The following is a 24,928-nucleotide window of genomic DNA, read 5'->3' as shown; positions in this document are numbered from 1 at the left end:
TACAAACATCAAGCCAAAGTACAATAGAATTGCTTTAAACAGAAATAGCCTTATAAAATGTAACCATACTGATTGTTCCAGGTATTTCTAAAAACAGATTTTGGAATTTATGTCCCTATGATGCCAATTCAAGGAATAGCCTACTGTTGTGCCAATGTGACTACCAAAATAGCAGGTACTTGGTACCTGTAGAATTCATGCACATGTGAAAATTTACATGATCTGCAGATTACTATTTGCATTTAGAAATGTCTAAACAACATGTGCTAAAGCCTATTTTGTGCTGCTACATGTACGTGCAGGCATCCTTAAGAATTTGTTTTCCTAGCACGAATTACTCTGGACAGTTATAATGTGTTGCCATTAAGTGTCATTGCATGGATAGCTGGGTTATAGTTACTGCTTTAAAGTTTGATCTTGATTTTTAAATAATGATTTCTTTTTTTTGAAAATGCTTGCAACTATGTGTCAATGGACCACCTTTGAGAAAATAGGTATACCCGTTTTAGAAGTAATTTTAAACTTCAGGTTTCTTTTATTTGCAGGTGCGCAGAGCAAGATCTGCACTTTATTGAACAGTACCTGGAAACAGTTTGACAGCTAGAATGACCTGCTGTTCTACTTTTGTTGAACTGGAATCAGACACAAAACCCCAAATTTCCCTAGAATTCGTTGTTGACCTAAATGACAGTGTGGGAGACTTCAGGGTAAAATGAGCGGAAAGAGAAATATTTTGCACAACACAAGAGTTACACCTGTGAGGGTGACCCCATGTTGATTTCACCAGATTCTGACTCTTCCAAAATCAGTGGTTTACTGCTTGAGAAGCTCAGAAAAGCAGAAGTATTGTCCCCATTTGACAAATCCCACAGACACTTGCCTAACATGGAAGACAACTTGGATGTAAAAAATGTATTTAAAACCCAGGACAATATTTCCTGCCTAAGGGATTTGTCGGAGAATGGTGATGACCTAGTTCATTTTAACAGTATGGGCAGTGTCACTGCTGGAAAAGCAGAGAAATACTGCAGCAGACAGGTGCATTCCCACCCTACAAATGTAATCACTTATCGCACAGACAACTGTTGCCTTAACACGGAAGACTCTGTATCTGCTCAGTCTCTGGCAGATATCCAGGCATGTAAAAAAACTGGGCTCGGTAGACCTCTAACCATGAACACCCTGTTCAGTGAGCAGGCAGATACTCCCATAGTAAATCAAAATTATTTTCTAAAAGATGATTCTGAAAATTCTGCCACTATTCTGGAGATTTATGCAGAGAAAGTTCCAAGTGTAAGTGATGACTTTTCTGATGATGACCTAGAATATTTTGAATGTTCTGATGTGCTGACATTGCGTGAAAATGAAATCTGGAAAAAGAAATTACAATTTTTATTAGAAAGTGATGATGAAGATGATTTAAAACTGAGTAAGGATTGTGATGGGTGTGCTTACTTCCTCAGTGAAATGCCTTGTCTGTTCCAAGTGTCAGATAACACTATGCCTATGGATACCACCATTGGCTTCTGTGGTCATCACTCAAAATTCAAAGGAGTAAATGTAAGGAGAGACCCCTCTATATACAGCCAGTCAACTTTGCAGACAGAGATGACTCTCACTGTTGGACACCGAGATAAAAGCACCAGTTTGAAAGACAAAGAAAAGTGTAAAGTGCCTGTTGCATCTGCAGCCATTGAAAATGACCATCCCGGAACTGAAGAAGAAAATAATGGAAGTGGCCACTCAGCTGCAGGTTTCTCAACTGACAAATCAAAGAACAAGGATAATACACATGCCAAGGCAGACTCCTCTACTAGTGGCATAGATGCTTCTTTGACAAATCAGGCTTCAGAGACAATGACAGAAAACAGTACGGACAAGGACTTGCTGGGGGAAAGCTCATTGCTGCTAGAGGAGGGGAGAAGAAATTTGCTAGAGGAAAATGCAAGGCATGCTGTCTCTACCTTAACAGAAAGTCTAAGAAGAAACCTTTTAAAGTTGTTAAACCCTAAAGAGCTTTGCAGATATGTAAGTAATATAGGACAATCTTTTCAGACTGCATCAGAGGTTAGGGAATCCAGTGCTTCCAGTCAGGAAGGTGTCATTTCAACACAAATCCCTGAGGAGACAGAAAGCTTGCAAATGCAGGCTGGTTTGTGTCATACAGAAGAGGCAGATAAAGACTGTCACTGGGAAAGGAAAAGGACTTGGGGCCTGCCTGAGCAAAATCAGATGCCAAATGAAAACGTCTCACCCAGGGTAAGTAGAATGTTTATCATTTAATAGAAAGAGCTGCTCTACTGATTTAAATGCATTTTACCCCTGTTTGTCACAAAATAATGTAAAATGTAAATTACTTTGAAAGATACTATTCATGTACTTCTGAATGACAGCTACGGCTGGGAAGGAAATCTAGTTTTGAAAAAGGCCCAAATAAACCATAAGCTGTTCTAATTATAGAGTAAGATTGATAATAGTAAGAGGCACTAATGGGACTCTGGACAGCTGGATAGGGAAATCCGATATGTAGGCTATTGCACAGGTCTTATCAAAGTAATGTTTCTTTCAATGCAGAAAGTTTTTCAAATACCTATTGTGAGCAGAGAACGTTTTGACTTACTTTCTTTTCAGTTTATACTCAATGAACAAAATTGTCATCCACTTATGGTGTTGGAAATCTGAAACAAATCAACAGGGATTTGCACTGAATTTATAACAAGGAGGGGAATTTAATCCAGAGAGTTCATGTTACAGAGGTGAATGGAGCTTTGCTTTTTAAAAATAAAACAATGAAAGAGTCAGATATTTCAGCTGAAATGTAAAAAAACAGTTAAAAATTAAAAACCCAAAGTGGTACTTTCCATGTACTTGCATATTTTATGCTGTTGGTAGGAAATCATCTGGGGAAATCAGCATAGTTGTACAGACTGATATGATGTTCCACCAGTTTTCATAAGTGAGAGAATTGGATCATACTTTTTATTTCACATAGTAAAGACTTAAGATATAGAAATACCTATGTATGAGTATTAAATCATGAATAATCTGATCACTGACTTTACTGATTTGAAGGTGTGTAGCTAATTGCACAGAAAAAAAAAACCATTTATGACAAATAAATACAAGTTTTTTCCAGTTCCACATGCTTTTCTTCATCTGTATTATTTAGGCAAAAATGTCTCCCAGTTCTGGGTAGTAGACTGACTTTAATCTAGCCACTGGGGTGTCTTAAGCAGTCAGAAATCACTGAATTCTTCTGCCTGAAAAACATCCATAGGTTTCTTTGTTTTTATAGTAGATAAAATTCCAATCACATTTTAGCAGCCCATAATGTTCTTATGATGGGGAACACCCCCCTATTGAAATTAACCTACTGAGAATTTCTTGACAGTAGGTATTACTGTGGTTTGCAAGAGGGATTGTTTCATTTTTTTCCCAGTGCAGTACAATAATTTAAATCGCAGAAGCTTCTTAGCAAAGAGTAGCTGTTATGTTTCTGTAAGTGCCATGGTCAAATTTCAGGTTGGCTAGGTAGACTCTTTCTACCTGGAGTCAGTATGTATTAATTCTGTTTGTGTGTCCATGACCAAAACTTTACATTAGATAAAAATAAGTAGGAAGTAAGTATCGGTGTACACAAAAGGGCTAGAGATGAGCACAAACCAAACCCCTGGTTTTAAACACGCATGAATGAAGATGAAATTTAGGTGTATGTTCAAAATTATGTGGTCTTGAAAATGACCCAAACAAAAGCATCCCATTTGGAAACTACTCTTTATAGCACAAGGAAAATGTGGACAGCTTCTCACAGCTTCCATATAGTAAGCCAGAAACTCCTCAGCAATCTGCTTGTGTAACCTAAGAAAGGCAAGAAAGATTCAACCTCCTATTGCTGCACACAGGTTTACATAAAAGCGCACTGTGGTATTAGCTGGAGCCCAGCATTTGAGACAGCTTTGCTGGGAGCAATGTGAGGGACTTGTAGAAAAAACCACAGCCATCCGCTTTTGACGAGTGTTGTATTTTCCCTCTCCATGTGGTGAATCAGGTCTGCTGAGAGGTACATAGCAGCCACAGAACCACAGCATTAATTACCCAAGGATTTACACTTCCCCTCAGTGCCAAGTTACCTCTAACTGGAACAACCTTTGCAGTCTATCTTGTGCAGCAACTGCTGCTCTGGGTGACTTCTCCTTCCATTGGATGGTCAAGGTGGGAAGCTCCCGACTCCTCTCATGACCTCATGGTTTAGCCCCAGATAAAATTCTTTATTTATCTAATACTTCAAAGCAGCTTAATTAGTAATAGGTCCTAAAAGCCAACTGTGCCAGCTGTATGATACTACGTACTGTACAGAGAGCCAGAAGGCTTCAATTTTGCATTATGTCATTCAAGAGCCAGTCCCTGTTTAGTGTTCAGCCAGCACCCTCAGCACAAGGTACTGGTGTCACTCCTGAATTACAGAGCCCATGTCTGTGGCCTGCCAAATGCCAGCAATGTTGGTGAAGTCCTGCTGGAACTGGCAGGTTCAGAGGAATTCCAGGGCATAAGCAAAATATTTAACGTTTACACTGATACCCCAGGAAGAATGGCATGCGGTGTTTGTATATTTCTAGAGCATTTTTCTTCCTGCTGATTAGATCTACTGTTCATCCTGCCATTATTTTGTTTTTGCTCATGTCAGAACAGCCAGTTCGCGTACAATTTGAGAGGTACTCGGTTTGACCTTCCTGACATAAATTTACGTCACTTCTAGATAATTTTAAATGTTATTGTACAAAAAGGAGAGAAGCAGAAATGACACAGAACTTCCAAGTAATTGGGTGATCTGGTTGTGCACAGAAAGTATTTTGTCTAGCACCTTATACCTCTGCTTTGTTAGATTCCAGGGTAGCCAAAATTGCAAGGACTGCATAGGCCAATGAAGCTGTTCATCTGTTGGGCTACTGCTGTTGTGTGTGATGTCCTAGAAGCTGCCATGTGTAATGAAGAAGTGTGATTTAGTGTTTCATTGCTGGGGCACCCTTAAGTTTAGAGTTTCCTGCTCTGCAGTTGGTAAACAAATGCAGGTGCTGGTCATGTGCACTGCACTCCAACACTGTCATAAAGGAGGGGGTGTGTGTGTGTTCGGAGCAATGTGCAGAAAGATGTGGAAGAAGGGTGGAGAGGTATGAGGGGAAGAAGGAGCTGGGTTGTACAACAAAGGAAGAGCCAAAGGACACTGTTTGAAAGGGTGTCAGAACAGTTACGACAGGTTAACTCTGCCCATCAGGAGTTAGATTGAAACCCAGCAAATGGTTTCACTTAGGCCAGTAAACAGCTGTTGGATGGGAACTGGTTTAATGGTTGGCTTTGAATACAAAATAGGTGAGAACTTCTGTTCCAAAATAGTAATGAGAGTAATGAGTAAGAATTACTGTGCATGCCCAACCATAAATTTCAATCAGCTTACAGTTGTTTCATTTTTCATTCAAATGTTTTTAAAGTACATCTCTGCCTCTTGTCTCATTTGAGTGAACAGTTGCTGAAAAAAAGGGAAGATTTTTCCGGTTATCTGAGCTCAAACCGTGGTCAGGTATAATTTTTTATGCGACATGTATTCTTGCTCCCTCTTGGTGCAACTTGCCACCACTCACAGTTCTTCTGCTGGAATTTTGAAAAAACTGCCTCAACCGGTTTCCTATGAGGAAGCTGGGATCCAAATCTCCTTCAACTTTGAATCTTAGCATAAATTAGGTCTCTTATTTCTCAAAGTTTTTCACTTCACTGGTGAGTTTTGCACTCTGTATAAAATACTTCAGTAGTCCTTGGGTGCAGAATAACTCTCTATCAAGTAGTTAGCATGCTTTGTTTCTGAGTATTATATTCATACAATGTGCCACAGATCCAACAGGAGAGCTTGAGAGGCTACACCTCATCCTTTCTAATGGGCTAGAGTGGTTGGTACATTCACTTGAAAAGGTGGTCTTGTCTCAGACTTTTGCTCTGAGCCTGGCTGAGATGGGGGCTGAATGTTCCCAGGGAATGGTCTGAACCTGAGCAGCATGTTAAGGCGTGGGAGCTCTGCATCACAGCAAACAGAGGAGTCCTAGTCTGAGTAACTAGAGCTCATGCAGGCTATGATACCAATCCTGCTTGTTCAATGGGATCCACCCTAGGGCTGGCAGGTAACGACCCATTTTGTCACCTGTGTTATAGTTGGCTGCAGTCTTTCCTGGGAGACAAACAAAAAAAACATCAGTTGGAAAATCCTTACCACTTCAGAGTGTGGACCCATGACAGCTGTGCATGGTCACCCTATTGCTCTGTGTTGTCAAAGGCAGAGAACTTGCTTTCTGTCCTTTGAAATACTATAGTTCTTACTTAACTTCCTCTTTTTCTGCCCCTTCAGCAGGAATAGCAGGATGCTAGCAGGATGTGCCTGTCAGTAAGCATCTGCAGGATAAAATATAGTTCATGTCTTTTGTTTCATCTGTCTAAAGCAGTTGAAATAACTACAGGTATTGAGTTATTTAAGCTAATCCAAGGCAGGTGTGCCATTTAAAGCAGAGTGTTAAAGCAGAGGGAAGAGGAATTTGAGTGGCATTGCATGAAACAGGGAAATAGAAAGACCCACTCAACTACTGCTGGAGAACAGTGTAAACTAAAAGCAGTTCCAAACATGGTGGATTTGAGGGAGTTCTGATCCAGAGACAGTGATATACTTACTGTCTGTATTCCAGGGATTGTTTGTTACATTCCATTTGTACAAACCAAGGGATATAAGTATAACATGGAGACTTTATTTACAGGGAGAATTACCTTGCTAAACTATTTCCTCTTAAAAAGCAGTGAGAAACCGTGAGGTAAAATTAACCATCTCGTTTCAGAGATTAACTTCTTGCTTTCATTAACAGAAATGGTTCAGCTGATGAAGTGAGAGACTCATGTATAACTTACCCCTACATTTTGTAGGGAAAGAGAACTAGAATAGCCTTAACTCTTGCCTACTGAGTTTGTCTGCATGTGAATGTGACAACTTATCACTCAGTTCTGAAACAAACTTTGTCACATTGGGTCAAGATGGTCCATTTCTCAGGTACGGCAAAGGGAGCAGAGAACAGCAGCTAACTCAGATTATACTGTGAAGATTCTTGTGATGCTCTGAGGTGCATTTATAAAAATCATGTGCAAAAGGTCATATTAACTCCAGCTTTACTCATACCTTTTTATCAGACAGCAGTAAGGTGATTTATCTGCATTTTTGTTCTTTGCTTTATCACAACCTAATGTATTTGGCTTTCTTTAATGTTTTGTCATATTCTGAAGATCCCAGCTTTATATATTTATTTAGGAGATAATTATGATGTGCCTGTCAGTTTTGTTATCAAGAAATACTTATAAGTAAAGATAGTGCCAATTTCACTATTGACTCTAGCTAACAACATAGAGTTTCTGCAGAGCAGAAGTATATTTTTTTAATTTTGCCTTACTTCCAAATCAAAGCACTTGCACTGGTGTTTCTGTTTAACCTTCACTCTATCAAAATATTTTATTTGGAATTATATAATTTATTCTTTTAATAAGTCTCTGAACATTATTTGTTGTGACATTTGAGACATGAAGAGAGGAAATTGTAGCTCCGCTCCTGTATTATACCACAACCTTCATTGACCTTATTATTACCTGCCATATTTAATTTTTTCCCTCTGTTACCTATATGTCTTGGTCAGCAGTGTAGTTTACCTCTGATACCTTTCCCCTTGACATGTTATGTAGTGTATTCCCAAGTGCATTACTTTGCTTTTTTCCAAATCTAATTTTGTTTTATTTCCTGCTCAGATTCATAGGGGTTTTTTGTTTGTCTGTATATGAGGTATGTGTGGATCACCAGTTGAGATGCAATGGCTCCTTCTTTGAATGGAAACCAGGGTGAAAAAGGGACCAGCAAGAGCCCAGACCTTGTCTTGAAATGGGACTGGAATGTGACTGCAGAGTGTACTGGGTCCCAGGAACTGGAAGCACTCCCAGGCCGCCTAGGTCTGTGTAGAATTCGAGTTCCTTTTTGCTGTTCCAGAAGCTAGCACTTGCTGTTTTCACATGTGTGCTGACTCTTTCTTCTTCTGGATCAGTAATGAAATTAAATAACACAGTTTGCTCAAGTGCTATATTCCCATGCCTCATACATTGAAAACTCTCCTTAAGAATCAAGTATTTATTTAATGAAACCCTCCCAGATATGATACTAATTGTATTTTGTTCAGGTTCTTGAACTGCCCAAGTCTCCTTAGTATCTGATATCGTTTGGCCTCTCTGCAGATGGTTTTATTAGATGGCCTGAACAATGACTGATGGAGGTAATTACCTAAACTTCCCTCTGAACATCAACAACAGTCCTTCCCAGTCAGACTTCCTGCGCTGTTTTTCCTGTTTTGTAAATATGGATCTCGGAGTATCAATTCACCATGTTCCACAGGCTGAATTATTTTCTCTTAAAAATCATAAAACAAGCTAAAAATTAAAAACGACCACACTACAGGCTGCACCAGATTGAAGTTTACTTTTATATAACAAGTAACTGCTGTCTTTGACTTGGGGTCAGTTTCAACCGAGGCACAAGTCTGGAACCAGAGCACCTGTAGGATTGCATTCTATTGATGCAGTTATATGTGTTGAAGCACAGCCAATCTATACACCATTTCTTAGAATGCACCCCAAGTATTTGCTATTGCTTGTTAGTTCAGTGTTAAAGCCAATCACTGAACAGCACAGAGCCTGCCAAGCTTAAGAGCCAGTCAAATCCAGAAAGGATCTCTTTTAACTTCAGAGAAGCTGTCATTCCCACAAAAATGGGATCCACTGCAACTCCTAAAAACAAGAGTGATATGGGATACTGAGTGCAAATACCAAAACAAGAGGTAGGGTGCAAGGCAGCTAGATACAAAGGGATCTCTCTTTATTGCCACAAGAGAGTCAATGGCTTTCAGAGCCAGAGCTTTGTTTTCAGAAAATTTTTTTATCTAGTCCTGATTTAAACTTATGCATAGCTTGCATAGTTACTCAGCACTCTGCAAGCGTAGCATGGCAGTAAAACCATTAAAAGAAACTGTAAAAAATTTAACTTGTTGACCACTAAGTTGGATGGTGTAGTGGATTGAAGAGAAGATCTCCAGACCTGAAAATGAACCAGCCCAGCTTGGTCTGAAAGGGCAGATCAGTTTCACCATAACTTTTGAGGCCACAGATCAGGTGCTGTTACTTGGTTCCTGGTGACTTGAAGAGGTGACTTGAAACATTCAAGATGTGTTTCAAGAGGTGATTTGAAACATTTTGGGGGAAACTCACTTCACCTGTAAAACATTTTGCAGGTCTGTAGGTCATCAGTTTGGTCATCTGTGTCTTCTAGACCTCCACAGGGACTGTCAGATGAAAATGTTCTTGATACCAGATTGCCATGAAGAAGTAGAATGCTTTTAAATTTCTTCTTCTTTTCTCCATGCTCTCCCCTATTTACTTGCATAACTCAGAGGTGACAAAAGTGCTCACTTAACTCCCTATGGTCCTTCTTTGCTTTTCATTTAATTGTTCCCGTCAGGCTTTGGAACACAATGGGTCTTGTCAGCAGAGCAAAAAAACCAACAGTCCTCCTTACATTGTGATACATTTTACAATAGATTAAAAAAAAAAGCTCTGTTTTTGAAGTGGATGCTTCCATTTTCCTTTTACATAGCTATTATGTAACTGACTTACCTGCTTATCCCTCCTTTATTCACAGTAACCATGGCTTTATAATGAAAGTACATGGACTATATATTTCATGTATGAGTTTAAATACAGAACTGTGATTTCATCTTTCTGTCATCACGCACTAGGCAGTTTGTAACACATGCACAAATTAAAATTGCTTGTTCCACTGCATTCATGTAATTAAATTCCCTAGTTTGTTACCATTCATCACCCCTGGAGTCAAGCAGACTGTCCAGTAAGTGAAGCAATTGTTAAACTGTATGGCATTAAACCCTAGAAATCTTCTGTGAGAACAGGGAACAAAAAACCAAATCAAGATGAATAGTTCTAGGACTGTGTTAGCTGACTGTCATGGTTTAACCCCAGCTGGCAACTAAGCACCACGCAGCCACTTGCCCACTCCCTCCCAGTGGGATGGGGGGGAGAATCGGAAGAGTAGAAGTGAGAAAACTCGTGGGCTGAGATAAACACAGTTTAATAGGTAGAGCAAAAGCTATGCACGCAAGCAAAGCAAAACAAGGAATTAATTCACCATTTCCCATCGTCAGGCAGGTGTTCAGCCATGTCCAGGAAAGCAGGGCTCCATCATGCGTAACGGTTACTTGGGAAGACAAATGCCATAACCCTGCATGTCCCCCACCTTCCTTCTTCCCAAAGCTTTATATGCTGAGCATGATGTCATATGGTCTGGAATATCCCTTTGGTCAGTTGGGGTCAGCTGTCCCAACTGTGTTCCCTCCCAACTTTGTGTGCACCCCCAGCCTACTTGCTGGCAGGGTGGTGTGAGAAGAAGAAAAGGCCTTGACTCTGTGTAAGCACTGCTCAGCAGTAACTAAAACATCCCTGTGTTATCAACACTGTTTTCAGCACACATCCAAAACATAGCCTCATACTAGCTACTATGAAAAAAGTTAACTCTATCCCAGCCAAAACCAGCACACTGAAATAAATCTAATCTAAGACAATACCAAAGTTCAAGCCAGCAAGGTGTCCTAAACCATGTTTAAAGGATTTGGATGTAAGTACTTTCAAACAAAAATAACATGGAGCTGATTACCACACACCCTAGGAGCACATATCCCTGGTAAATATAAATTAAAAATTAATAAACATGGCACTATGAGGCTTCAAATTGCATTCTGCTTTCAGACCTACTTTTGTCAAATGCAAGGCAAGGCACTCCATTACAAGCCCTCTTTTGTCATTGTATTTATTTTCCAGCCATCAGAATCTGTGTCTAGACTCTACAGTGCTGCATGTCTATAAATGCTTGAGACAGATGCCAACATGGACAGACACACAGATTACATAGATAAAAGGGTTCTTGAAATAATCAGCTCACTTTCCAGTGGGCATGAGCTGTCTATTTTCAGTTTCATACCAACAGCAGGTAGGGACTGACTGATCATATGTCTAACATGCCTAGCAAAAATTCCACAGGTTTTAGTAAAAGCTGTGGTTGAGGCTGTAGTGGACAGGAATGAACAAATAAACTCTGCTTTCCAGAGGTTTGAGGGGGAGGTGGAAGTGGCAGAAAGAGCACTAGGCTCAGACGAAATGCTCAGAACCGACTGAGAAGCAAACTGGAACTGACTGTTGAGACACATCCAGGCTCACATCCCCCTTGACTTGAGAGAAGCTGTGTGTCTAAACTCAAAGACCTAGAGTCTGGCATCTTCTCCTGCAGAGCAGACTTGAGTGGGAGACCAAGGCATTTGGAATTAGAGGGTACTGCAGTTGTGGAGCTGAGGTTTCTAGGCTCAGGTTTCTAGGTAAGTATGCACTGGCCAAGAAGTTTTGAAGACAGTGTGGTGGCAACTGCATGGTGCTTGGGGTGGGAACAGCAGTTAAAGGCATTGACAAAAATTTTCTGTATCTCTTCCTTCCCCATTGTCCACAGCATGTAGTCAGCTCCACATCCTACTCAAGCTGAATGGAGAAACAGAAAGGATGAAAGGAGTTGCAGCTGAAGTGGGTGGCTTTTGCAGCAAAGGAAAGCAATATTTACTACAGCCGGTAATCCTTTTACCATGAACTTACGGAAACTAAGAACCTAGTGTTTGAGCAGCCCCTGCCTCTACCTGAGCACACAGCAACTTATGGGAAATCCTTCATTACATATCCTTCACTAAGTAACAACACTTGCTTATTTTCAGAATCGCTTCTCTGAATTATGTGTCTGCCAGCACTCATTACACATTTACATCTCTGCTTTAACCCAGAGGACTCACCCATTATGTATCCTAGTTGTTCATTTCAGCCATCCAGTGCATCAAGTTAACAAATAACTATGGATGGAACTGGGACTCAGGAGGAAAAAAACCAACCCAAAATAGTTACGAAATTGAGTTTGTGGCTGGATAAAAGCTAAAAAATGAAAAATGTCTACAAATATTGGTGTTTTTTAAACTCAGTCTGATGTTTTTAAATATTTCTTCATTTCTGCTGGGAGTAGGTGCAAAGCTTCAGACAGCCACTAGAAAGATATATGGTCAAATGTGTAAACTACTTAATGAAGTCCATGTTGTTACAACCTGTTAATGACTATTTGAAAGTAAATATATTTTTTCAAAGGTTGACTGCTAAATTGCTCTCTACTTTTACAGATTGTTCTGGCAAATTAATGGTAACCAAAAGCATAAAGTATAATTCATTTAGGAGACAATGTATTTTTGTCTAGTAAAAAATCCTAGGCTTCTCCATCTATGATTTGCTCTGGGTGAAACATGCTCACCACCTCCATGGAATTTATTTAGTGCTGGAGAGGACAAGAGAAAATCCTGGAGAGCAAAAGCTTGGCAGGGACTCCAGAACAAGAATTGAAGAATGAAGGCTCAGTTCTGAGGGGAATGGTGAACAGTTTTAACAGATTTCGTATGCCAGGCAGATGGCAGCACTTTCTTCATCCCTTGTAAGCCCAAATATCAGCCAGTTGTTCTCTTTAATAAGGTCTGCACTCCTTGCATAAATTAAGTTCAGTTTGGCTTAGTTGAATTGAGGAATAGATTGTTTCTACATAAAGTGACAATTTGGAGTATTTTGATATAGAAGAATAAAGGAGATGCAGGAGGAATATGGATTGTTATTTCCTGCCCCAATTTTCCCAGCAGTACCAGTGAGGTTGCAATGCATGTCTCTTTGCTAGAGGGTGGCTGAACATGCCTTATATTGAGCAATTCATTACCACTTGGACAGAGGCAAGATCTGGAATGATCTCTGGCACTCCCTTTTGAAGCAGGACTTGTCACTTCAAGGGGTCAGAGGTGACCAAAGACAAATTTCAAAGACAGCTTAAAACTGACCTAGAGATGTTCATTTCTTGGTAGGAATCTTGTTCTGAAGTATGTAGCATGGCAGATGTGGGGTGCATTCTCTGAAACTTTTCAAGACTGATACATATTAAGAAAGCATCTTTGCGAAACTTAAGGTAACAATGCCCATGATGGAAGCAAAGGGGAAGGCAAGCTCCCCAAAACTAGTCTGGGTAGTTCCAGAAACTCATCAGTTTGGATTATGTAATAATTACATAAGTATGGTGGGACACTCCGACTGTTAGCAAAAGGCATAGATATGACTGTTTTATTTCATATTTGGTTTGGTTTATTTTATTTTATTTTAACTGTTCTTATCTAGCTGGACTATATCAGTCATTGATCTTCATCTTGATTAAATTTTATCTTTCTCAGCATTTGGATCCAGATCTGAAACTCACCAGGATTGAAGGTTATTAATACCCAGAAGTTTGATTTCAATCCATTAGGCTGATAGCTACAAGTCAGAAGCTTGACTGTTGATGAATATTTAAAAAAAAAAATTTAAAAATTAGGTACATTTCAAGCCAGGACTCTAGTTCGCCTCTGTCAAGCAGCAATTCTAATTTTTAATTGAATTTCTCTTTTTTTCTTCTTTGTAGAATCAAGGTGCTAATCTTAAAATCTTCACCCAGAATTGTGAGAGACTATCTATGGAGCCCAAAATAGAAAAGGAAGGCATCTTCATGACTTGTGAGAATGCAAGAACCATCCATCCAGCTTCAGAAATGCTCTGTACTGAAAACACATTACAAGCAAAAAATGCAAATTCACAGACCTATTCTCAACACCATGCCCCTTGTGATAAGAGAGAAAGTTGTCACCAACAAGTCTTCTGTGAACAAGGAATTAATATTATTAGTAACGGCAACAAATCAAAGAATGATGTTTCGCCTTTTCCTTTATGGGATACAGACTCTGTTCCTGATAAACAAGAATGTTTATGTGCTGTTCTGTCTTCTGCAAAGCTATGTGATGAGCCAAGGGAGGGAGAGCAAAGGTATAGTTTTGACTCACACGATAGCAACGACACAGATATTCTCTGCAGTCTATCATGTGCTGAATCTGTGTTTGAAGCTAATCCCAAGTCAGTCCTGGAATCTGGAGAACCTGGGTGCAAAGGAGATGCTGATATATCTGCAGTGCATGACAAGCTCTGGAAACTTCTTCATGAAGATGACTCAGGCTATCAAATCGCTTTTGAAAACCAGGGGATCACAAGCTTAGAAATTAGGCCGACAGATACCAAAATCACAGAACTGAACTTTGTACAGAAAACCTGTTCTGATCATCCTTTGCCAATAAATGTGATAGAAGAGCAGGAACCTATTACACAAAGAGCTAGTAGACAAAGAACAGAGAAAGATGACTGCAGTGTTTCTAATACCCTACTTAAAACAGATGAAGTATGTAACAGTGCATCCATAGGAAACATTTGTCTTGCACAAGTGGTAGAAACAGATGGTATATGTCTAGATTCTAGCACTGGAAATAAAATGGAAACACCATCCATTTGTGTTTCAGCAAATAGTATCATCTTAAATACAGAGGAGTGCTTGGAGCAGAAGCCAAATCAAACGTTAACTGACAGTAATGGATCCATTCAAATGACTGTTGCTCAGGAAGGAAAGCTTACCATTAATAATGCTTCTCAAACATGTGATGCAGATTCTCCTCAAAGATTAAAAAATGCTCACAGTGGTAACTTAGCATGTGACAAAGGAAACCCAGCTTACATGTCAGATAAGTCTCATGGGACAATTGGACAATTATTTCATACTGAGCACAACATATCCTTGATAAATGAGTCTGGAACTGGCAAAGGGTGTCATTTTAGAGGCTGTTATCCAGCAAAAAAAGAATTAGCTTATTTCCCTGAAGAGAAAGACATTTTCCCCTTTGAAAATACCAGTCGGTTTACACATGAAGAACACTCTTCTGTTAACACCATACATAAAAGTTATGAAGAGAATTTGCAAGAAAAAGGAAATCACTCAGACTTGAATGCACAAAATGACACTAATTCTGACAGTTATCATCTTTCAAAAAATAATGACTGTCAAGATTTTCAGGTTGTTGCTAATGCACAGCAATACAGTTATGTAATGCAATTGCCTAATTTAATTAAGACTCCTGAAACCATAACACGCAAGAATCTGCCCCAAAATATAGACCAACAGAGAGAAATAGGAAAACGAGAAGTGGCATTCACTCCCTCTTCTGGGGATCCACTTTTAAGAGATTTTTATGTAGAAGTGCCCAGATACGAACCATGTAAACCAGGAGAAGAACAGAGAGAGATTTGCATAGGTGATGAACAAAGGGCTGAAACTTCCTGTGACTCAGGAGTTAGTCAATTTTCAGAGAGTCAGACTGCAGTTTCCTCTCATAGTACATCAGAACAACATGTATTTTTTGTTGACAGCACCTTCAAGTCTGATGAAGAGTTAAAAACAGATTCTTCAAAAAATCACACATATGCTTCTGCAAGTGTAACATCAGTTAGTACCCCACTACCTAGAAAGGGTCAAAATGAGTACCACAGCATAGCAAATGAGGATTTTAGAGATATCAGTAATCAGTCAGGTACCCAACAACTGACTGTGAAAGAAACATTACCATTCTTCATACCTGTGAGCCAGTCAGAGGGCCTTCTTACCAGTATATCAGCAATGGGGTGTCCTGGCACAGGAAGTCAAGTAAAAACTGAATCCACACAAACTGCAGTCAAAATACATGAAAATCTGAGCACGCTGGAAACTTTCTGCAAAACGTTGCAGGATCAGTTCCATAGGGTACCTGAAGAAAACAAGAAGAAAGCAGCCTTGTGTGAAAATAAACGAGAGATTCAAATAGCTAATGAATATAACCCAGATGAAGCTGAAACGAAGTCTCCTTTGCGCACTTTAATTAGCTCCGAGTCTCAGAGACAGTTTATGAACATTAGCACTAAGCAGTCCTGTCCTGGCTTGATCTCTTCCAGCAAGCTAACTGAGGTTGATAATTCAATTAAGTCTACTGAGTATGATAAAGATGAAGAAGTCATGACAGCAGAGAGTGTAGGAAGTGGTTTAGTTAATTTGCCATCAGTTGATTCAGGGAACAACCAGTATTTTCGAGAGCAACCACCCTGCAGCAGAACTCAGCCGTTCTCCTTAGCATTGAGCACATATGATTCATTCCCAGTCAATGTGGAAAGGCTAAGAAATCAAGAAGGGTCAAAATCCTACCAGAGATCACCAACTGTTGCTGAGCCTGAGCCCATCAAATGTAAACAAGATACAGCAAAGAGTGGGCATTTAGCTGCTGGAGCCAAGAAGAAATTGCCACCAGCAACACTGTCAAAAAAACCCCGACTGGAGGAGAGAGGAAATGTCAGCAAGGATGCTAGCTGTGTTAAAAAGTCTGTGAAGAGTGAGGCAGGCATGATTCATAAAGAAGATAAAAAAGAGCAGAGGAAACTAATTTTGAAAAAGGATAGCAAAGGTAAGAGAAAACCGAGTTTCATTTCTGTCCTTTCCCATCATTCTGGCTACAGTACAAAATTCAGATTTGTTAAACACACTGCAAGCCTCCTTTAGTCTAAATCATGTCAGCTATAGGTGTCCTGCCCCCACTGATTTTAATTTCCAGTTCTGTGAACTTAGTAACTAGTGCTGTTCCCATGCCACAGAGCGGAACCCTCCCTAACATCCTTTTCCTAACTGGCAAATACATTAAATTTATGAACTTTTAAACCTGTTTGAAATAGTTAGTTCTTCATTTGTCTCTTTGAGTAACTTTTCAGGGATGTATAGCATAATGGTACCATGTAACTATACACAATATAGCAACTGCAAGCCCAATACTTGCATGTTTTTATGTTCCTACAGGCTGTGTTCCCAGTTATGCTTCTACACTGTGGCTCTGAAATGCAGTTACCTTCTCTTTGTTACCAAATTGTTTTATTACTAGCAAAGTATTACTGTTATTAGTAGGGCGCCACTGACAAATATAATGTTTTGCACTCCTATCTGATGACTGATGGCTAGTTCTGCATTCCTTTTCACTACTGTTGGTCATAAATGACACTGATGAAATTAGCAATATTAAACTGACATAGAAAACATATAATTAAAATGAGATGCAGGTTGCTTGTCAGAGTCTCTAGGAGGTTGCTAGCAGGTAAAACAAAATGCAGACAGGAGTAGCAATAGTCTAACAGCTAGACAGATGAGGTATTTGTGGTTTCTGTGGATACTTTGCAAGGACCTAGGTCTTATTTTTACCTTTTGACATTACATTTCATGTTCACATCATAAAATAATTTAATAGATCAGAGCAAGACTGAACAGTGACTAAAGGTAAGCTACACAACTATGAAGCTCTTTAGACATTCTAATTACAGTGCAGTCTGGTGAGAGTTCTACTGTTCCAATCACGTTTAAAAAAGCCTCAAACTTTTCTCTGTTTGAAGATGTGTCCTTTGCCAGAGAACCAAATGTGTGGGAGGAGAGTCACATTCCTTCAAAGCAGAGCAAGCAAACTGCAGTTACTGAGAAATGCCTGATCTTTTTCCATGTACCTGAGGCTATGCTTGAAAAATGTTTTAAACATTCAGGCTTGCATCAGATAAGACTGACTTTTCTTAACCTGCTTCTGATCTGCTTCAGTCTAGACTGAAATGAATGTATATTTGTACTTTAGAGAATTGTGTGGACCTTTGCCCAGCATTATGGGAAGGTTGGTATGGTTAGTCTGGTATATACTCAGTGTTCTTTTTTGTATTATTTTCAGCTGCAGAAGGGATGACTTTGTGGTTAGGGCAGGGCATCTGGAGCTGTTAGTTCTATTTACAGTTCTGTCACATACTGTCAGTGTCATTTTAGCCCTGATTCAGCAAGATTCTTAGGCCTAAGGACTTAAGTGACTACAAGTTAAACATAGCAGTGAATTCCAGGTGCTTGACCCTTCCAGTTGGATCCAGCATTCCTTCAGCATTAGATGGGGAAAGTTAGATTGCAGGAATGGGATCCCCAAGGGAGGTGTGTCATGCCAGCTCATTCAGAGTGCAGCAGCTCAGAATTAACACAGTAGGAAACATAAACTTGCATTTTACATCCCTTACATCTAGCAGGGATGTCTCACTTAGCACAGGGATGTGCCATGATCCCAACACCTTTCCCTAAGTATATGCTGATTCCCTTTCTTTCCAAGTACCCTCCATCCTCCTGCTCATGCCATGCCCATGTGCAAAGATGTTGGAGCATTCTGTGAGCCAGTAAACAAGTCTTAGCAGAGAACCAGGTTATCAGGACCTTCCCCAGACTGGGCAGAGTGCTCTCTTTCTGTAACATGAGTGATTCTTGGATTTGTTCTGCGTCATGGTCAATGTTTAGCAAAAGAACTGTGCCCTATGGCTGGAAAGGTAGGGACTTTCTTTAGAGGTGGGAAATTAATCCTTTGAAACTGAAGAGGGAAGCAAAGGCCGCTAACATTACCAAATGCAAATATCTAACTAAATGTGGGTGCCCTCCTCCAGCTGTGTTTTAAAGGAAATGGTGCCATCACTGCATCTTGCAGAGAATCTCATCCTGGCAGTTCCTGTTAGGTATGTTCCAAGAACACCTTGGAGACGGAGCATCTCCTGGGACTTAAAGGTCTTTTCTCTCAAAGGCTGTGATCAGTTAAAAAAATCTACTAGTTAACAAGTATTCAGTTAATAAGACTTCTCATTATGTAACCATATGGTATGCTCTACCTTTGTGGTGTCTTTTTTTACTGATAAACCCAGCTCGTCCTTTAGTCAGAGAGAATGTGTTTTGATTAAGAAATTATTTTATGTTGATGCCTTTTCAGGCTAGAACTTCCCTTGGGTCCTATTCCATACATACAAGATGTCTTTGCATTGAAAATATTTCCATTGACTGTGTGGGGCACTGACTGAATCAGTCTTTTAAAACCTCCATATTATGTAGCCTTGGTTTCTGCATCAGAAGAAATCATAATTATTTACCAGTGTTGTTAGATTCGTATTCTTAACATCTGCAAATCATTCTGGGATTCCTTTGAAATGCCAAAACAATATCATTATCTTCTAGTCCTAAACTGTGGCTCTTCTGTTTCAAGCTCCCAAGCTGCTGAAGAAAATCCAAGCAGAGTTGTTCCCTGACTGCTCTGGAAATATTAAGCTATGCTGTCAATTTGGTGACATTCATGGTGACTCCACTATTACATGGACTAAAGATTCCAAGTTACTAGCTCGACTGCAGAGAAGGTGAGTGAATGTTTCTGGTAGTTTCTGAATAGCTTTTGGAAAAATATGTCAGTGATTCACTCTTGTACCTGTTAAGAGGATTAGTATGATAGGTGCAAAAAATAAGTTTAAACAGGGTAATTAAGAAGCATATCTTCACATGGTGCATTAATATTGTCACAGTTTGCATTCCATCACCAGTAATTCCTCTCAGCCTGTTCATAACCAGTCTCATCCAACTTTCAAGTACAGTAAAAGATCAAATGAAGTTTGAACCTCAGCACCCAGCCAAGCAACATAAACACGCTTGGTTAATATGTGGGAGGCTGTCTGTCCTTATGTGGTGGAGGTGAATTGCTGAAACAACTAACATGCAATGTAGAGCTTGACCTGATTATTCCACAGTATCAATATAGACTAGGGGATAAATGGATTGAGAGCAGCCATGAAGAGAAGGACTTGGGATACTGGTGGACAAAAAATTGGACATGAGCCAGCAATGTGCACTTGCAGCCCAGAAAGCCAATCATATCCTGGGCTGCGTCAGAAGTGTGGCAAGCAAGTCAAGGGAAGTGATTCTCCTCCTCTCCTCTGCTCTCATGAGACCCCACCTAGAGCACTGCGTCCAGCTCTGGTGTCCCCGGTACAGGAAAGACATGGGCCTGTTAGAGCAGGTCCAGAGGAGGCCACAGAAATGATCCCGAGGTCTGGAACACCTCTCCTATGAGGAAAGGATGAGAGTTGGCGTTGTTCAGCCTGGAGAAGAGACAGCTCCAGGGAGACCTTCTTGCAGCCTTTCAATATATAAAGGGGGGTTCCAGAAAAGATGGAGAGGGACTTTTTACCGGGGCCTGTAGTGACAGGGACAAGGGGCAATGGTTTTAAACTGAAAGAGGGCAGGTTTGGATTGGACATAAGGAAGAAATGTTTTATGATGAGGGTGGTGAGGCATAGGAACAGGTTGCCCAGAGAGGTGGTAGATGCCCCATCCCTGGAAGTGCTCAAGGCCAGGTTGGATGGGTCTTTGAGCAACCTGATTTAGTGGAAGGTGTCCCTGCCCATGGCAGGGGGGGGGGAACTAGATGATCTTTAAGGTCCCTTCCAACCCAAACCATTCTGTGAGTCTATGGTTCTACTTTGAAATTCTTATTTGGTATTGAATGGAACTTGAAGCTGATCGGATTAAACAGTGGGAGTTGTATTTAAGGAAGCATGATCTCTCCCCTCAACCCAACCAATTAACCTGACTCTGAGTGACTAGAGGCAGTGCAATGAGAAGGGTGGAAATGAAAGCTTCTTAAGGCCTTTATCAGGATGTTTTCCAGCTTTTCTTAAAACTCCATTTTTATGAAATGAGTTATTTTCTTCTGTAGCAGTAATGACATTCCTATCACATAGCTGTTACAATCTGTTTATCATGTTTCAAAAATACAAAGTTAACATTACCCAAAGCAAAAAAAGAAAAGATGTTTCTATCAGAATGCACAATTCTGTGAAAATGAAAAAGTTTTATAGGAAGGCATCTTCTCATGTGTTAAGTGGAGAGAAAAAGTTGCATGAATTGGTTAAACTTCCCATGTCATTCTGATTCTTGTTGTTTTAAGTATACTGATTTTGACTATTGTATTACAATATCCATTGTAATATTAATATGTATCATTATCTGCTAAATAATTTTGCAGTGTTTTAGAAATAAATAGTGCAGAGACATCAAATTTATCAGTTTTTGCAGTGTTAGCAAATAAAATTTGTGATAACATAAAATATTTGCGTTTTAACTTCATAGGTTAAATATATTTCAAAGTGTTGGAAATAAAGTAAAATATATGAGAGATTTAGAGTAAGAGAGATTCCTAGTTACAATTTTTACTTCAAAAATGTTCAACAGAGTTCAGTGGAAATCTCCCTTCCATCACAATCAAAATCTAACTGGTTGTTTTGTGTGTACCCACGTACTGCTTCTTCTTTTGGAAATATACATCAATCTACAGAAATACATAATCTGGACTGTTTGGTGCATTTTAGCTTTTACTTTCAATAGGGGGTGATTACAGGAAATTAGGCAACAAATCTTTGAATTTTTATTACCTGTCAACACATGGAAACGTGTTTTGAAAAAAACCCACATCGCTGGTAATATGAATATATGATAAGTAATTTAATTTAAAAACGATTGTTGGAAAAAATTAGTTCTCCAGTGTGCCAAAATATCATGAAACTTCATGTCGCCAATGGAACTGTGCACACCTTCACTAATTCACTTAAAAAATGTGAACCTCTTCAAAATGCAGTAGCCAGGTCTCCATAATCTCTGCATAGATTATCTGGTTTGCTGATAAATACTTCCATGGACATCCACTGTGGTACAGGTGAAAACCTTCGTAGTCTAAGAGGATTTTTCGAGCCAGCTTGGGTCTGCAAGTACTGTAACTGCATTCACATATCATTACACCCCTGTTAATAACATCTACCTTTGATCCATTTGTGAAGTCGCATACACAGACATCAGAGAGCAAATACCTATCTTGAAAAAAGCAAGGGAACAGAGAAAGCTGTGAGTAGTTGTCGTGGTTCAACCCCAGCCAGCAATTAAGTACCACGCAGCTGCTCACTCACTTCCCCTCCCACCCAGAGGGACAGGGGAGAAAATCGGGAAAAGAAGTAAAACTCTTTTGAGTATTTTTGAGTGGGTTGAGATAAGAATGGTTTAATAGAACAGAAAAGAAGAAACTAATAATGATAATGATAATGATAACACTAATAAAATGACAGCAGTAATGATAAAAGGGTTGGAATATACAAATGATGCACAGTGCAATTGCTCACCACCCACCGATTGACGCCCAGTTAATCCACAAGCGGCGATCCCCCCGCCCCCACTCCCCCCAGTTCCTATTACTAGATGTGACGTCACATGGTATGGAATACCCTGTTGGCCAGTTTGGGTCAGCTTCCCTGGCTGTGTCCTGTGCCAACTTCTTGTGCCCCCCTCCAGCTTTCTCGCTGGCTGGGCATGAGAAGCTGAAAAATCCCTGACTTTAGTCTAAACACTACTTAGCAACAACTGAAAACATCAGTGTTATCAATGTTCTTCTCATACTGAACTCAAAACACAGCGCTGTGCCAGCTACTAGGAAGACAATTAACTCTATCCCAGCTCAAACCAGGACAGGAGTCTATATTGAGGAACAGCATACCACTTTTTTGGCTTTTATATGTTCATACTTTATATATTTGATCATGATATTGATAGGAATATTAGAATGCCTTTTGGTGTGATTTAATTATTTTTGGATTTGATTGAGGTACTTTTCTTTCAGAATTTAGTAGGATCATCTGTTGTGAAACACGTAATAAGCTGAATGCTTCTAAGTAGGGCGAAATAAAATATTTTGTCTTCCTGCATCGTATTTGCATCAGTCTTTTAAGTGAGGGACAGAAATTCCAGGAACAGGAGGAGGGATATGTGGAATAATCATGAAAGATCTTTTCAAAGTATTAATGTGGAAAATTAACATATTCTGTTCCAGTGCCCAGGATGACTCTCCCGTCTCTTTGGCAATAGCTAAAGCCAGTAACAAAGACCAGGGAATGTATTATTGCTGCTTGAATAATATATATGGAAAGGTGACTGCTGAGTTTAATCTGACTTCTGAAGGTAAATTCCAGTTTATAATTTTGATTAATAATAATGACAATGGCAGTTTCCATTCTTTTTTTTTTTTTTACTACAAAATCTTGTTTATTTCCTTGTAGTGTTGAAACATCTCTCAAGTTTTCAGAATTGTGAAGGTAAGTACACACATCTGCTTGAACGTGTGCTCAAATCATTGTTTCTTCTGATTTCCAAATAGAACAAAGGATGGACAAATACAACCAGACTGAGACATTTTGGCAGTTATCCCATGGGAAACTATGGGAATCCCTTGAAGCCATTGAATCAATATTGTGTTTTTGCTAGCTGTCTTTCCCCTTTTTGCACTCACCTTTTCTGTGCCATCAAGGGTAGAATTCACTTTAATTCATGGGAGTTTTGTAGGTGAAATACCCTCGTGTAGGATGGAATGGTTTGTGCAGGGTGATGGAGTACCCGCCGTGACAAACTATTGATTTGAACTTGACTGTGTAACTTCTTGTTAGCTTGATTCACTAGCACTTCACATACAGTAAACGGTGAAATAGCATTGCATTGCATCATACAGAGACACAGACACACAGAGAGTACTGAAAGCTCTTTTGGCAAAAAAACTTGCCAGTGATGTTTGAACACATGGTCTTTGCAAGTCACCTGCTATGTAACTTTACTCCCAAGAGAAAGACGGGCATGAAGATTTGGAATGCTTTCCCCATATGTTAACTTGTGTTTAATCGCACTCGGCATATGTCTTGCTGTGCTGTAGCTAAAGATAGACAGTGCATTGCAAATTGGTTTATCATTTCTGAACACACTGTACTAATCAAGTACTTCATTCAGCCAATTGATTTTTCTTTCTTATTCTAGAAGAACAAAATTAAACATTTAGTTCCTTGTTAAAATAAAACCAGGACTTTTCATGTAACAGCACTGTATAACTTTTGATCAACAGAGAATTTTAGGTGGAGTTAAGGAGCCTTTTAATTCTAGCTTTAGATGTGCACTGTTTCCTCTGTGCTTCAAAGAGGGGCAATAGTGTACAGAATCTAAACCAGAGATAACTACAAAGGGGAGCTGGAAGGACTTCATTGCTGCGTAGTATACACCTTTTGTTCTCCTATTTATCTTTTCACTGATGTTCCTTGAAATGTTATGGTTAGAGAGACTTGAAGTGCAGTTAGAATTTTTTAGTTTCTTTCAGTGCTTAACCTTAACCACTTCTTTTTTCCCCTTTGATTTTTTTTTTCTATTTGTATTCCAGTGATCATTTAAAAGGGTGAAATCCATAATCCTGCTTGATTTCAGCTGTAACAAACGTAGGCACACATTCTTACGCTACTGGTACCTTCAAAATCCACAGGTGGAGGGATAAGAGAAATATTATTGTACCAATTTCTCCTGAATATAAAGATCACTAAAATTGATGGTTTTACTTTTTGATTGAAACTGACATGTTCATTTATAGGAATGTGGTTCTTATTCAAAATCACTTATGAAATAAAAATCTTGGGTTTTTTTTCTACCTTTGCTAATGAACCTGTTTTTAAGCTGGTGCTTGCCAGATTGAAAAGAAACACTTTAACATGCTGGTCTGCAGCAGTGGAGCTGATGTAGTGATTGTGGTTGGTACGAGGAAAGGCATGTTTCCATCATGGTCATATTAGATAAGGACTGAGACCTCTTTCAGCTGAGTGTTTCTACAAACACATTGGCAGAATCTTTCCCTGAAAACATTCCAAGTTGAAAGCTAAAACAAGCTCTGGTTGTACTAGCAACTTCTGGCTTTTGTGAAAAGACAGGCTAGCTTCAGAAGAATGTGCTCTGAGCACACTGGGAACAGAACTGTGTTCTACTTTTAAATTCATATCTACATACACTGCTGCACATTAGCTTTATTACTTTCTGCCTTCCCAAAAAAGCAGAGTTGGCAGGATCTCTGTATTCCCTCAATTCCTCTTTAGTTCTCAGTCAGCTTGACTTACTTCACATACACTTGAAGCTCCTGTTTACAACTGCCCTAAT

General features: G+C 39.5%; 1 protein-coding gene across 1 annotated transcript in view; it reads left to right on the top strand.

The window, feature by feature from the left end:
* The first annotated feature begins 885 nt into the window (after positions 1-885).
* The window catches only part of ALPK2 (alpha-kinase 2), a 39,726-nt gene continuing 15,683 nt past the window's right edge, over positions 886-24,928 (top strand). Inside the window, exons 1-5 of the mRNA XM_010583060.1 lie at positions 886-2,259; positions 13,640-16,523; positions 19,146-19,293; positions 22,803-22,930; positions 23,029-23,064. Coding sequence (XP_010581362.1) covers positions 886-2,259; positions 13,640-16,523; positions 19,146-19,293; positions 22,803-22,930; positions 23,029-23,064 — 4,570 coding nt within the window. The remainder of the gene's footprint in view (positions 2,260-13,639; positions 16,524-19,145; positions 19,294-22,802; positions 22,931-23,028; positions 23,065-24,928) is intronic.

The sequence above is a fragment of the Haliaeetus leucocephalus genome, unplaced genomic scaffold (genome assembly GCF_000737465.1).
Source record: "Haliaeetus leucocephalus isolate CR32 unplaced genomic scaffold, Haliaeetus_leucocephalus-4.0 Scaffold866, whole genome shotgun sequence".
Lineage (NCBI taxonomy): Eukaryota > Metazoa > Chordata > Aves > Accipitriformes > Accipitridae > Haliaeetus > Haliaeetus leucocephalus.
Note: the sequence above shows the minus strand (reverse complement) of the source record. Positions and strands in the feature narration are given on the sequence as shown.